At 46.9% G+C, this 15,469-nt stretch overlaps 1 protein-coding gene across 4 annotated transcripts in view; it reads right to left on the reverse strand.

Moving 5' to 3' along the window:
* Positions 1-1,214: 1,214 nt before the first annotated feature.
* The window catches only part of rad51d (RAD51 paralog D), a 29,923-nt gene continuing 15,668 nt past the window's right edge, over positions 1,215-15,469 (reverse strand). For 2 of the 4 annotated variants that reach the window (XM_072243346.1, XM_072243344.1), the window contains 5 exons: positions 14,577-14,672; positions 12,722-12,812; positions 10,072-10,142; positions 8,480-8,638; positions 1,215-7,340 (listed from right to left, as the gene is read on the reverse strand). In XM_072243346.1, coding sequence (XP_072099447.1) covers positions 7,239-7,340; positions 8,480-8,638; positions 10,072-10,142; positions 12,722-12,812; positions 14,577-14,672 — 519 coding nt within the window. In that variant the 3' untranslated portion in view covers positions 1,215-7,238. The remainder of the gene's footprint in view (positions 7,341-8,479; positions 8,639-10,071; positions 10,143-12,721; positions 12,813-14,576; positions 14,673-15,469) is intronic. The other 2 variants (XR_011883142.1, XM_072243345.1) reach the window with 2 other exon arrangements.

A 15,469-nucleotide genomic window follows, 5' to 3' on the forward strand; every position in this document is an offset into this window, starting at 1 on the left:
AACTTACGTTATTTGTTGTATTTTTTCTTACAGTAACATGTTGAAGCTGCACCCTCTCTAACATGCTGGTAGAGAGAGTTTTATTTGGGTTTTTAGCGCTGGAAATAGTTACATTCCGACACATCTCAGCGGGGCAGCAGTATGGTCGCATTGTTTATTCCAGGGACCAGCTGATTGAGCTTATGCTGGCTGGTTTAGCGAACAGAGCGGCGGACACCCCTGCTGAAATCTAGAGGAAAACACACAGAGGATGCAGAGGGGGATCAGAAAGGTGAGGAAAGAGGACCAGGTCGAGACAACAGAGGCTTATAGAGGAGTTCGGTGGGTAATAAAATGGTGGAGCTGACGGCGCTAGCCAGGAGTCAAGAGAACATTTTGGGAGTGCAGTGTTATGTGTTTTACTGAAACAGGGCTGCACAAGGACATACCCAATCAAAACTTTTCCATGGATGGCTCCAGACCTTTCGGGCTGACCGGAAGTGCACTGAGAGCGGTAACCGTAAAGGAGTTGGGGGCTTACTGTTCTGGTTAACAATGGATGGTGCAATGCTGGTCATATTACAATCGAGGGACGTGTTTGTAGACCAGATATTGAACGTGTTTGTAGACCAGATATTCCACTGAGATACAACACTGGGCGGCACGGGAGGTTGTTCCTGCCTGTGGCCATCGAACTTTGCAGCTCCTCCCGTGGAGGGTCAGACACCCTGAGCCAATAGGCTGGTCCTGGACTTACTTCCATCTGGCATAGTTTGCATTTTGTTGTTTGATTGTTTGTGGTTTTTGTATTGCTATATTTATGCTCTATTCTTGGTTGGAGCGGCTGTAACAAAACCCAATTTCCCTCGGGATCAATAAAGTGTATCTATCTATCTATAGTCCAAAAATCTGTAAAAGGTGAGTTTTCAGCGATCTGCATTTACAGTCTTCAGGCAGGTATTCAAGCAGACTCACCACTCTCACTGTTGTGGAACTGTTGAGTGACACTACCATGTAGTGTAATTTGGTGTCTTTGGCAGTGATTTCTCGCAGAACGAACTGGGCCTTAGCTTGCACAAACCAAGTGACGGCATTTTGCTCCCAAATCTCTGGCAGTTTCAAAGTGACTGCATTGTCTGACACATTCAGTAACACTGGAATCGTCCTAGAGCATCAGGGTCACCAATGTAGATTTTCACCAATAAAACAAATTGAGGCATTTTATGAAACCCATAACACATTTTATTGAACTCCAAAATGTTAATACAAAAGCACAGTAAAAATCCTTACGTAATGACGTCATCACATCAGACCAGCCCCTTAAAGCAAAACCCCAACTCAATGTTGGTGGGGGTGTGAATTACATACATTTCTTCCAATTACGTTACCTCACAGTGTCACAGATACATAAGGTCCTTAAGAAAGCTTTTGGCACATTGGCCTTCATAAATCAATGTACTGAGTACAAGAGATGGGATGGTATGTCGAAGTTGTGAAAAGACATTGGTGAGGCCTAATTTATAGCATTGTGTGCAGTTTTGGTCACCTACCTACAGGAAAGATGTAAATAAGATAGAAAGAATGAAGAGAAAGTTTACAAGGATGTTGTTGGTACTTGAGGGCTTGCGTTATAGGGGAGGATTAAATAGATTAGGACATTATTGCCTAGAGTGTAGGAGAACGAGAGGAGATTTGATAGAGGAACGCACAATTATAAAGGGTATAAATAGGGTAAATGAAAGCAGGCTTTTTCCATTGAGGTTGGGTGAGACTAGAACTAGAGGTCATGGGTTAAAGGTGAAAGGAGAACTGTTTAAGGGGAACATGAGGGGGAATTTCTTCACTCGGAGGGTTTGTGAATGTGTGGAATGAGCTGCCTGCAGAAGTGGCGGATGCTGGTTTGATTTCAACATTTAACAAAAATTGGGATAGATATATGAGTGGGAGGGGCGTGGAGGACTATGGTCCGGTTTCAGGTCAATGAGACTAGACAGAATAGTTCAGCATGGACTAGATGGGACAAAGGGTCTGTTTCTGTGCTGGAATATTCTATAGGTTTATGACTGTGAAAGCCATGTCGTTGGCTGTACTTAAGGCGGAGGCTGAAAGGTTCTTGATTAGGAAGGAGGGTTAAAATCTATGGGCAGATGGCAGAATAGGGTTGTGAAAGCAAATCTAATTGAATGGTGGAGCAGACTAGATGGACAAAATGGCCTAGTTCTGCTTCTATATTTTATAAATTCTTTAGTTTTAAGAATGAAATTGCACGTATCTCTGAATTTCTAAATTTATTTTTTGACCATAGTCCTGTGCTATGGTCTCCATGACAGGCTGTCCAAGTTATTTTCTGGAATGCCTCACTACCTGAGCTCACAAACCCACTCCCTCACTTTGAGTCGCTCTCCTCCTCAGATCCTTCCCGCACGGCTGAAGCCCCCATCCCGCTGCATGCTGCCCTCACGACAGCACAGACGGGAGAGGAAATGAATGGAGTAGTCCTTGTCAAGGCTTGCCCAAACAGCCATGTCCTGGAGGACTCTCATCTTCGGAAGGTCCCACGAGACAGACATCAACTGCTGTTGGAAGATCACCAGCTCAGTGAAAATTACTCTTCTGTTAAGATGCCAGCACATTCCAGTGTGCTGAGGGACACATTGAAGCTTAGTGCAAACCCAAAAAGGCTTTTCAGGGGAAGGACCACAGCCTAGGGTTCTGACGTCTCTGGCCACTGTGAGGTAGGGTGCTGTGCAACAGCCTCTCAAATGCTTCACAGGTGCATGGACATAAATGTTGTCATAAAAGGAACCCCGGGCCAGAAAACCATAAACCCAGTGTAAGGTGCTAAAATGCTCAAAGAGTGAGACAAAGAAGAAACAAGGTACAATATTTTGATCCCAGACAGAGTGTAAAACACAGACAGATCCAGCCAGAGCAAAGGCAGGGCAGAGACAAAATGCAGCCAGAGCACAGTGCAGCACACAGATTCTTCCAGACTGTAGTGCAGTACAGAGACAATATTGCAAGAGTACAGTGCAAAAGAGAGAACAAATTGTAGGGATTAAGGAGAGGAGAATGGGACCAGTGGGATGGCATTACTTGGCCTGAACAGTCTCATTCTGTATCAGAATGCATTTCTTTTAAAAATAGGGAATGGAGTGGTGTAAGTTAGCTACTAAGACAGGTTGTGAACAGCCCATAAATAACCCATCTTTTGAGTCTTATCTCAGGTGTACCAGTTTGTTAACAACTGACAGAACAAGGCTTTTCCGATTAAAATTCTGATTCCATTCTTTCCTACAACCCCTGCAGTCAATGTATGTTAAGTGTTCAAAGGTTTGCACTAATGTATAATATATTTAATTGATTTTTTCCTATGTGAACGCTGTTTTTCTGATGCTGCTACAGGTAAGCTTTTCATTGCAAATGTACATACATCTGTGCCTTCTGGGGGTTTTGCTATCTCCTGCCTGGTGAGCGGTGGGGGGGACTTGATTCTTCCTGCTGGAACAATTGGGGGGCAAGGAGAGGGCGGAACGTTGATGTGTTGCTGCTTGTGCGTGTGGAGGGGGCTTCGGGGTTCTAACGTTTTTCTGTCATTCATTCTTTGGGTTTTCTGTTTTACGGATGTCTGTGAAGAGTAAGAATTTCAGGTTGTATACTGTATTGTTGTTTCTCTCTGCGCCTCCTGGCACGTCAGGTGGCAACCTTGTCACCTCTTTAGTACTTGTCTGTTTTTTTTTAAACAAGGTTGAGTTGTTAGCTCAACGCTCACGCCAGCACAGATGGAAAGCACACGAGGACACGGTTGGATTCAAACCCAGGACTACTCGTCTCGAAGTCTGGTGCAGATGCCTCTACACCACCGGCCGGCTTGGATACTGTACAGATTGGTATTAAGTGAAACCACTGATCATGAACTTCTGCATATGCCAATAAACTTGACTTTGATGTACAACAGCTCATTAATACACACACTCATGAGTTGCCTGCACAAACATTGAAAACCAGCACAGCGTCAAGGGCAGTGCGAAGGCAGAGGAGTAAAGACTGACTGAAGTCTAGCATCTCCAGCTTCAAGGAGGTTTATAGGAAGCATTATCTGCCTATGCCAGCCCAAGTGCTCCACCTAGCTGCTTGAAGTAGAACTGAATCTGGAGTTGGAAGCCTTTCTCCTCGGCCCATCGCCACGGTTTAGCACCTGCCTCATCTAGATGTTTGATCTTTCCTGCACTTCCTAAAGTTTAGAGTGGCTACAAAAGCTCCTGCTACTGTTGGTGGTATTATGTTGCAGATTTCAAGAATAATTATCAATGACAAAGTGCAAGAAATAGATAGGTCTCCTGTGCTCCCATCCTCTGTCCTGTCCTCATCATACCCAGTCAGTTTGAGGACAAAAATAATGCACACATAGGGAGTCTTTCCTGTTCCAGGGATATCGGAAAACACCTGACAGTACATGAGCCACAGCCATTGCTAGAAGCTTCCAGACTGAGCTATAAATTTAAGCCCAAAAAACTCCCACACACGGCACTGTGACAAGGGCTAGATGTTCTTCAGTGTTTTAGTTGCTTCATAATTATTTGTCAGGACACTGTGTCAAACTGAAATGGTGCCACGGTCTCTACTTAAAGCACAGATTTACAGGTCCTTGATTATGGGGAGAAAGCCAAACAGGGTTAAAGGGGAAAATAAATCAGCCATGATCCAATTCAGGTGAAGACGATGGGCTGAACAGCCTAATTCCTCTGCTATGGCTTATGGCTTATGGCATTCCATCCACCCAAAGCCAGATATGGAGGTCAGTATATAATATGAAATATGGCACTGTCTCTTTATCACACAATGATAGGAGCTTTGGTTTTATGCTTCAGGTATTCAGAGAGCGGCTTAACCTATAACCTAGTGGCTCAGTACCGGAAGCATCCACACCAAGTCACAGTTGTCACTCAAGAGATTTGCGGTCTGCACACACTACAGTGAGTTCACAACATTGGTGAGTAAACACTGGCCAACCATTTACTGACGGAGTATAAGCTCACTGACTGAGGCTGGGGGGGGGGGGGGGGCAGAAGGAGAGTCTAACGGTTAACATACCGGTGTATTTTAGCAAGGAACCGTATTTACAACGAGCTGGGTTGTGGACAGGTGTTGATAGTACTGAGTCACTCTACACGAACAGAAGCAGCATTCTGATATCTCAGTGACACTACCCCAGTGGCCAGGAGAGGCAATCATGGCATCAGATTAAGGACAATCTATGCACAGAGAATCCCGTGCCAACAAGGGGGTATTAAATGAGTGTCCAGGATTGAAAGGAAGGGCCAGAGAGCATCAATCCAATTTTTATAGGCATCCGTTAGTCTCATGAGACCATGGATTTGCGCCTTGGAAGGTTTCCAGGGTGCAGGCCTGGGCAAGGTTGTATGGAAGACCGGCAGTTGCCCATGCTGCAAGTCTCCCCTTTCCACACCACTGATGTTGTCCAAGGGAAGGGCACTAGGGCTGATACAGCTTAGCACCGGTGTCATCACAGAGCAATGTGTGGTTAAGTGCTTTGTCCAAGGACACACACGCTGCCTCAGCTGAGGCTCGAACTAGCGACCTTCAGATGACTAGACCGACACCTTAACCACTTGGCCACGCGCCAACATCAATCCAATGGAACCACTGATCTCACTCAAATTGCACTGCTGTTGGTTTGTCCTTGGCTAGTTCATCTGCACTTCCAAGAAAGAAAATTACATGTTTGTATGTTGGGACTACCTTCCACCACCCATCTCCACCTCGCAACACGGGCACAAAATGACAGAACTGAATACAAACTCAATCTGGGTCTCGGTTAGACGAAACTCTTCCAGATGTAGGCGCAGGGGTACAAAGGTGAGGCCTTTTCCTGAGGACTGACCATTTAGCATCAGAAGTTGAGCTGATGAGCAGTGTGGGTGGTGAAAACGTTGCAGGGGGGTCAGAAGAGGACGAAGAGTGTAATGTGAGGATTACCCACTGCTACAAACTTAATCCCGCGCTTTATTTATTGAGATACAGCCACTCTGCCCAACAATCCCCCGATTTAATCCCAACCTAAACAGGGACAATTTTTACAAAACCAATTGAAACGATACACCTTTGGACTGTGGGAGGAAACCGGAACACCCCGAGGAAACCCACGCGGTCAGGGGGAGAATGTGTAAACTCTTTACAAGCAGCGAAGGGTCTCCTTTACTGTAAAGTGTTGTGCTAACCATTACGCTACTGTGCTGCCCCAGTCAGGAAGGAATTCTCATAAGCGGATAGGGGTTGAAGGTTTGGGCTCTTTCAAACAATTTGAAGACCATGAGTCTCCAGTCTCATCTTACATTGAGATTTATATAGGCATTCCTTTTATCTGAAACACTGAAAGCAGGTTGTTTGTTAGCAGACATTGATATTAACAACATTATTTATTTGCATTTCAGCTCTACAGATACAGTAAATGTTAGATATTGTTACTGCCACGTAACAGTAAGGCACTTTCATCTTACGACGGAGATGCAGCCCTCCCTCCGCGTACGGATCTGTCACCATCGTACTCTCTGCATCATCACTGTGACTCTCCCGTCCAAGTACGGGAATTGCACTGCTCCGAATTCCCGGCCAGCCTCTGCTCAGGAGAGAAAGGTCAATGTGTGGGAGGTGACAGGCACTGCCAAGGTCCACTGTACTTGGCAGGGCTGATGAACAGGAATGAAAACAGAAAATACTGGAGGTTCTTTGACTATCACAAAACGCACAGAGGTAAGGCTGCCCAGCACTTTCCCCATGCTGGTTGTGAAATGTTTCCTCTCAAGTTCTCCTGCATTCCTGAAGTAATATAAAAAACCATCGTGTTGTTTAATGCATCACGGCTATCCACTCGTCGCAGCCTCAGGCCACACGAGCTCCAGCTCTGTAAAGCCAAACACTGAGAATGATTTACAAGCTGCAGGATGCATTTTCAGTCGGCCGCTCTTCCTGGAAACCAGGAGTGCACCTGCCTGTCATGGCCTACTGTCGGAATCTCCAGCCACACACTGCTGGACCTTTCCACAGCAAGGAGGGAACCAATGCTCTTGGAGCTCCATGAAGTATGGTCAATTGCCAAGGGCTATTACACCCACTCAAACGCACCAGGTCTTGTGATGAGAGAAGGTCAAGGCCCAATCCTTATTAAACAGCTCTTACCGCCTTCTCATTGAAGTCACAGTGTTCACACACAGTTACAGAGCTCTATGCGGATGTTACTAAGTGTCGTCAAGGTCACCAGTGGAGGGTTGAGGAGGCTCGGCTCGGCTGCCCAGGGTCCCAAGGGAAGTGATGTCAAATTCCACACTGACCCTAGTTGGCTGAAATCAGAAAAACAACAAGATCAAGGCTTGAAATGATTGGGCGGGAGCGAGACAGAATTGGCAGAGGATTCTGGAGCTAGGCCCATGCCTGGAGTGTTACCTGCACATGCGGCCTTTGCCGGGGGGGGGGGGGGGCAACTCCCTCACAGCAGGGGGAAAGATGGAAGGTGGTCCCAGAATACACATTAGTGATGGGGGAGGTGGAGCAACGCACGGCGGGGTTGATGGTCTGTGAGACATACTGTAACCTCAGGGAAGAGTGGCTCACTCTAATCTATCCACACCTACACCCATCGCACCCCCCCCCCCAACACTGTACCACGTCAGCTGAGAGTGCGAGTCTGTCTACCAATGTACTCAGTGCAGAGATGACCACCAAGGCCACCGTACTCCCGTCTAAATTAATTTCCAAATAAGGTAAAATGGCAGAACGATGGCACGTTTGGTCCGTATGGAAACGATGGGAGCTTTTAAAAGTCATCAGCATTATGATCATCTTCCCCATTCAACATACCCTGTAGACAAAACTATTTCCCACATGGAAACACTCACAACACGCTGGAGGAACTCAGCAGGTCGGGCAGACTGTCCTGGTAGACCCATAGTTCCTGCCTGCTCCTGTCCCACCGAACTTGTATCTGCCTACCTGGACTCCATTTTGTCACCCATAGTTCAGTCCCTCCCCACCTACATCCGGGATACATCCCATGCCCTCAACCTCTTCAATAACGTCCAGTTCCCCGGTCCCAACCGCTTCATTTTCACTCTGCCTGACCTGCTGAGTTCCTCCAGCGTGTTGTGAGTGTTGCTTTGACCCCAGCATCTGCAGGTTATTTTGTGTTGACGATTCCCACATGGAATTTCTTTGCCTCACCTTTCCCCAAGTTTCTTAGCTTAACTTAAGTGGCTAGTCAACTGAAAGCCCTCAGCACGGGCTCACAGGGGCAAGAGGAAACGAGACTCTGCTAATTATATGTAAGTGCCAGGCCCAAATGGTATTTTAAAAAGAGAAGAGCGTGAGGGAGTGGGGGAAGAATTTGTGATCCACTTCGTGGGCCAGTCCCCCATGGCAGAGAGAAGGTAAAGAGTGGTGGTCACTCAGACACAATGTGTGGCCTTGGGTCACTGCCACCCACCTGCCTGGATGACTTCAGTATCGTTGCACTGCGCTCTGCAGGGCCGGCTGAGTCAGACCCGCGCCGGAGGAGTATTCGGACGTTGGGGACATAACTCCAGGAGCACCCCAGGGCAGGCTTCACACCTCCACCTGCGTCCCGGACCACGTAGTTCGTCACCTGGCCAATGAGAAAGGTCACTGGAATCAGCTGGCTTTTTGCTCGAGAGGGTTTTGGCAAATTTCGCTGACTAAGTGTCGAACTACCAGTGAGTGGCCAACCTACTCATTCAGATGAGGAGGTGCACAATTCCTGCTGGTTTCTGTTGTGCTTTACATGATGTCTGATACATCCTAAAGATCTCAGCTCCCACTCTCCTGTCCAGCCCCCGACCAACTCCCCCAAGTTCAAAATCGGAGGGGCTAGCATTAGCAGAAAACAGTTAGCTATAACTAGGGCAGCACACTAGCAGAGTGGTCAGCACACTCCTTTACAGTACAGGTGACCCAGGTTCAATTCCCACCACTGTCTGTAAGGAGTTTGTACATTCTCCCCATGACCGCGTGGGTTTCCTCCGGGTGCCCCTGTTTCCTCCCACAGTTCACAGACGTATCAGTTGATAGATTAATTGGTCATCATAAATTGTCCCGTGATTAGGCCTAGGGTTAAATCAGGGGACTGCTGGGTGCTGCGGCTCGAAGAGCCAGAAGGGCGTATTCCATGCTGTATCTCAATAAAATAATTTAATTGGCTGCTATTACCCAGCCACTGCTGGCAGACAGCAGTTAGCATTAAGAGAAAAAATATTCCACAACCTTAGGACATGCAAAGCATTCCACAGCCAATAGAGAACCTTCCAGAACAGGATAACTGAAGGGTGGTTCAAATCTATCATCACCAGAGGCTGTACTCTGAAATATTTCATTTATGTTTGATGCTTTAGGAAATCCCTTAGTTAGACAAGTTACTACTTAAGTCCAAGGCTTTAATTTAAATTAAATCTAGACTCTTCTCCCACAAAAGCTTGCACATGGCACCCAGGAATAAAACTGAAGAACAAACCTCAAAATACAAGAATGGGAGGGTGCAATATCACTGAATTAACAGGTAGGCCATTTGGCCAGTTCCAGCAGTTCTTGCAAAGAGCTTCCCAATGAGTCCCCTTTCCCTGCTCTTTGTGTTCCTACATTTACTTTCCCTTTTCAAGTAGAGATCCTAATTTATCTTTTAATGTTGCTTTGAATCTGCTTCTCCCACACCCCCAGGTGGTACTTTCTGGGGCATAATTACTGGTTGCATTAAAAAAAATACTTTTGAACATATCTCGACCTCTTTCACAATTATTTCAAAACTGTCCTTTGATTTCAATTCACCCATTGCTGGAAATAATTTCTCATTTAAAAATCAGTGCAAATTTTCCCTTATTCAGACACAGAGAACAATCTTAAGTTTTTCAACTGCAGATAAATGACATCTCTCATCCCAGGAATATCTGCTATGCCATTACAGTAATAATCAAAGCACGGCCATGTCACAGTCACTGATTCAGCTAACCATTAATCAGAAGGGACCACATCACGTAGCCCTCTGTGTGGGATAGTTTCTGTACTCACAATCACTGCGATGGCCAGTTCTCTGGCTAATGTCTTCAGTTCTCTTGCAAGCTGCATCATGAGGGCCATACCTATCAAACAGAATCCAAAAGACACACACACCAGGCATGACTGTAGAACATAGAACTCTACAGCACATTACAGGCCACTCGGCCCACAATGTTGTACTGACCATGTAACCTACTCTAGAGACTGCCTAGAATTTTCCTAGCACATAGCCCTCTATTTTTCTAAGCTCCATCTACCTATCTAAGAGGCTCTTAAAAGACCCTGTTGTATCCGCTTCCACCACCACTGCCAGCAGTGCATTCCACACACCCACCACTCTCTGTGTGAATAACTTACCCCTGACATCCCCTCGGTACCCATTTCCAAGCACCTTAAAACTATGCACCCTCATGTTAGCACAGGTATGACATTGTGGGTATCATGGATTCATGTCTGAAAGACGATTGTAGTTGTGAGCTTAATATCCAAGGATACACAATCTAATGAAAGAACAGGCAGATAGACAGGAGGAAGAGGAGGAAGACTGGCTCTGTTGGTTAAGAAAAAAGAAAGAAATCAAATCTTTAAAAAGATGTGACATAGGATCGGAAAGTACTGTATAAAATCCTCATGACTAAAGTTAAGAAACTGCAGGGACAAGAGTACTCTGCACAGTAGCCAGGATGTGGTCTACAAATTGCAAAATTTCCCCTTAAGGAAACCATGCTGATTTTGGCCCATGTGTCTACAAATACCCTGAAACCTCATCTTTAATAATGGAACCCTACATCTTCCCAAATACTGAAGTCAGGCTACCTGGCCTATAATTTCCTGTCCTTTGCTCCCACACTTCTTACAGAGTGGATGACATTTGTGATTTTCCAGTACTCCAGATCCAATGATTCTTGAAACATCCCTACTAGTACCTCAAAAATCTTTTCAGCTACCTCTTTCAGAACCCCAGGGTGTAATCCAACTAGTCCAGGTGACTCATCTACCTTCAAACCTTTCAGCTCCCCAAGCACCTTCTCCTTAGTAATTGCAACTACACTCACTTTTGCCCCCCGACGCTCTCGAATTTCCAGCATCCTAACTCTTCCAAACCGTTGCTGTCCTATCAGATTCCCTTTTCTCCAGCCCCTGACCCACCTTGCTTCACCTATCACCTCTAGCTAGCCTCCTTCCCCTCCCCCCCCCCCCCCTTTCTATTCTGGCGACCTTCCACTTTCTTTTCAGTCCTGAAGAGTGGTCTTGGCCCGAAACGTCAACTGTCTACTCATTTCCATAGGTGCTGATTGACCTGCTGAGTTCCTCCAGCATTTTGTGTGTGTGCTATATGGGTTTCCAGCATCTGTAGACTTCCTCGTGGTTGTGACATAGGAAGCTGTGGCGACTCAGAGCAATCCCAAATCTCTCCCTTATGTGAAAGGGTTTGCTTTGGCATTGCCCTTGCAAGACTGGGCTCCAGTTTAAGAAGACTCCAGCCGAGGTGCTCTCTACTAGAATCATACAGCACAGTAACAAGCCCTTTGGCCCAAATCAACCAGGTTACCCAAGATACCCATCCAGTGCTCATTGACCCCATTTGGCCCATATCCCTCTAATTCTTTCCGATGCATATTTTACTTAAATGTTGTTATTGAACCTGCCTCAACCACTTTTTCTGACAGCACAGGATCTGCATGAAAAAGTTACCTCTCGGGTCACTTTTGAAATTTCTCCCCTCTCACCTCAATCCTCCTCCAAGAGGACCACAATCTTGTCGTTGGGTTTGGAGGCTTGCATGCCTCAGCGACCTGGAGAATTATGCTGGCTGGAGTCAGGGCTTTGAGCTTTGGCTCTTGGTAGGGTCACCCATGCCAAGCAGGTCAAAGGGCAGAGGCCGCACTAAGAGTGGTCCACCGGTCCTCTAGGTTCGAGGGGTCAGCTCAGTGCCACCAACCCTGACTGGTCAAACGAAATTGCTGCAGAAACAGCAATGAAGAATCCTTCTACGTCTGAGTGCGACGGTATTCCTGAGTCTCCACCTGGGACTTGCATGGCTGACGGTCGTGAAAACCGAGAGGAAGCTACCAGCACGATGAAGGAAGCAATGAACACTGCCATTATGGCCAAGGACAGACAGAGATGGAGGACCTTCACTGCTGCCCTAAACACCAGCAGCATACTGGGTAGTAAGCCACCTTAACCCTACACCCTCTAGATCTTAATTCTCCTACCGTGGGGAGAAAGACTGTCTGCATTTGCCCTGTCTGTGCCCCTCATGAACTTATACAGAGAATGGCAGAAATACTCAAAAGTCACGGAAACTGAGTACCACAATTATTTGAGTACTTCCTGCATTTTTATTTTCAACTTCAGATTTCAAGTATCATAACCTTCTCATCTCTAATTTTTATACCCCTTTTGAGTAGACGGCTAGTCCACAGAACCCACCCTCATAAATTAATCCCTTTGATCCTACTACACAAGATGCATGTAAAAGGGTCCCTCTCCCTCCACCCTGCCCAACCACGACGCCCCCCAACCCTGCTGCCGAAGAGCGCCAGGAAGAGGCAGGCACCATTCGGAGCGTGGTATCCGAAGCCAGAATCCCTCAATCACTTCTCTGACGCCGGAAAGAGCCAGCTCAATTCGTGGAAGGTTTCACAAAACCTCTCACCTTCTAGCTGGTGGCCACCCAGAATAGGGGAGAGCACTGCTGTGATGGAGTCGACGACAATCGCCTTCAATGAGCCGTGGGCGCCAGTCACCTGCAGAAACAGGAACAATCCCGACATTCGATTTCAAGTTCACTGTCACATGTACACAACTGTATGTCATGAAAATTAGCTTTTTGCAGCAACACCACAGTATACGGTAAACAGAAACTTATATTAACATAAATTATACACCATTTACAAAAGTGGTGGCGTGTGGCCAAGTGGTTAAGGCGTTTGTCTAGCGAGCTGAAGGTTGCTAGTTCGAGCCTTGGCCGAGGGAACGTGTTGTGTCCTTGAGCAAGGCACTTAATCACACATTGCTCTGCGACGACACTGGTGCCAAGCTGTATGGGCCCTAGTGCCCCTCCCTTGGACAACATTGGTGTCGTGGAGAGGGGAGACTTGCAGCATGGGCAACTGCTGGTCTTCCATACAACCTTGCCCAGGCCTGCGCCCTGGAGAGTGAAGACTTTCCAGGCGCAGATCCATGGTCTCATGAGACTAATGGATGACTATTAAAAATTTCAAAACAAAGAAAAAAAACAGACTTAATGACATTAGTACAAGCTGAGGGAAATATAGTCTGAGTAGAATTAGGGTTTTTCGGAAGGGAAGAAGCTGTGTTGAATCTTCAGGGTCCTGTAGCTCCTGCCTGATGGGAGGGAAGAGGGAATGGCCTGGAAGCTGGAGCCCTTAGTGATGGATATTGCCTTCCTGAGGCCGTTCTGCCCATCAGCTCTTCGCTACCATTCAATCATGGCTGATTTATTATTCCCTGTCAACCCATTTTCTACCTTCTCCCCACAATCTTTCAAGAACTAATCAAGAACCTATCAGCCTCCACTTTAAATACACTTCCCAATGGATTTGGCCTCCATAGCTGTCCACGGATTAACTATACTCAGGTTGGCGACATTCCTCTTCCCTTCAGTTCTAAAGAAACGTCCTATTCTGAGGCTGTGACCTCTGGTCGTACACTTTCCCCCTAATGGAAACATCCACTCCATATCTAGCTCTTTCAATATTCAGTCGGTTTCATTGAGATCCCCTTTCATACTTGTAAACTGCAGCCAGTACAGGCCCAGAGCCATCAAACGCACTTCATACATTAACCTTTCATTCCTGGGAACATTCTTGTGAACCTCCTCTGGACCCTAGTCAAGGCTTCTTCTAGATAATTTGCCAACACTAAGTAAGGGGAAGGATGGGGACAGGTGGAGAAGGAAACGGTTCAAAAAGCTGCACCAGGCCCTTCCATTTTTCTGCGGCAGGAGAATGGGATGGGGTCGGGCTGGGGGACGGGACCGGGCGTCGGGCCGGGGGTCCGGCTGGGGGATGAGAATGGGGTCAGGGGTCCGGCTGGGGGACGGGGACGGGGCCAGGGGTGGGGTGGGGGATGGGGCTGGAGGATGGGGCCGGGGGAGGGGGGGGGGTCCGGCTGGGGAATGGGGAGGGGTCGAAGGGTGCCACAGGATCGTAGCAGTTAGCGAGACGCTATTAGAGCTGGGGGTGTTCCAGAGTTTGGAGTTCAATTCTGGTGCCGTGCTGTAAGGAGCCTGTGTGCTCCTATCGAATGGGTGGGTTTTCCCTGGGTGCTCCAGTTTCCTTCCACAAGTCCAAAGATGTACCGGGTTGGTTGATCGGTCATTGTAAATTGTCCCATGATTAGGTTGGGGTTAATCAGGGTCGTGGGGTTGCTGGGGTGATGTGCTCAAAGGGCTGGGCAGGCCTACTCCGCACGGTACCAAGAAACAAATAAATAAATAAGGCAGGGTTGGGGTAGGTCAGTATTCGTGGTCAGAAGCCAGCCCTTACCTGGCGTGTGGAGCCTGCCCTGAGCTCCTGCAGTACATCCAGGAGGCAGTGCACTTCAAACACCCGTATCACCTCGATCCTCTGCAGGGCCTCACTCTACAGGATGCAGAGCGACAGTGTCAGAGAGAAAGGAGGAGGGTGGCGAAGCCAAGATAAGTAAAGAGTTCCACATTCATAAAGATTCTTGGTATCTCAAAATGATTCACAGAACAGTAAAGCATAGGGACAGGCTTTCCAGCTCACAGAGTGACAAACTAATTAGTCGAACAATACCTCATCCCTTCGGCCCACACGTGGCTCCTATCCCTCCACTCCTTGCTTATTCATGCACCTACACAAGAACCTCAAATACCTCTCATTCCTGCCCCCACCATCCCCGCTCCCCCCCCCACCCGGCAGCTATTGCAGGCACTCACAACGGTCTGCCTCGAACTTCCCTCTCGCTTTAAATGCAGCCCGTAGAAAACCATATAGTTTGTCTCCGCCGCACATAATTTTATGAGCTTCCAATGGGCCTCTTCTAAGCCTCTGAACCACGGGGGGAATGTTGGAATTGGGTTTTTTTTTATACTCTTTATAAGATATTAGTTGAATTAATGCAGGACTAATATTGTAGTTTCATATCATAGTTTCTTTTCACAGACATCAATTGTATTTTTAACGAACTCATGTATTTTTCACAGTGTGTGGTGGTTCATCCCCACTCACCGGCAGAAGGCACTGTAACAGTTAGAAGCACCTTTTCATTTTTAATTGGCTAATATTAGCACATTATACAGATGTTATAGTTTGTTTTAATTATGTAGCCTATTAACAGGTTGTCTCTATCTGAAGGATTTCTGTTATCTCGAGTATAAGGGAGAGTTTTCAAAGATCTTTATATTCAATCTCTT

This window comes from Mobula birostris, chromosome 25, assembly GCF_030028105.1.
Source record: "Mobula birostris isolate sMobBir1 chromosome 25, sMobBir1.hap1, whole genome shotgun sequence".
Lineage (NCBI taxonomy): Eukaryota > Metazoa > Chordata > Chondrichthyes > Myliobatiformes > Myliobatidae > Mobula > Mobula birostris.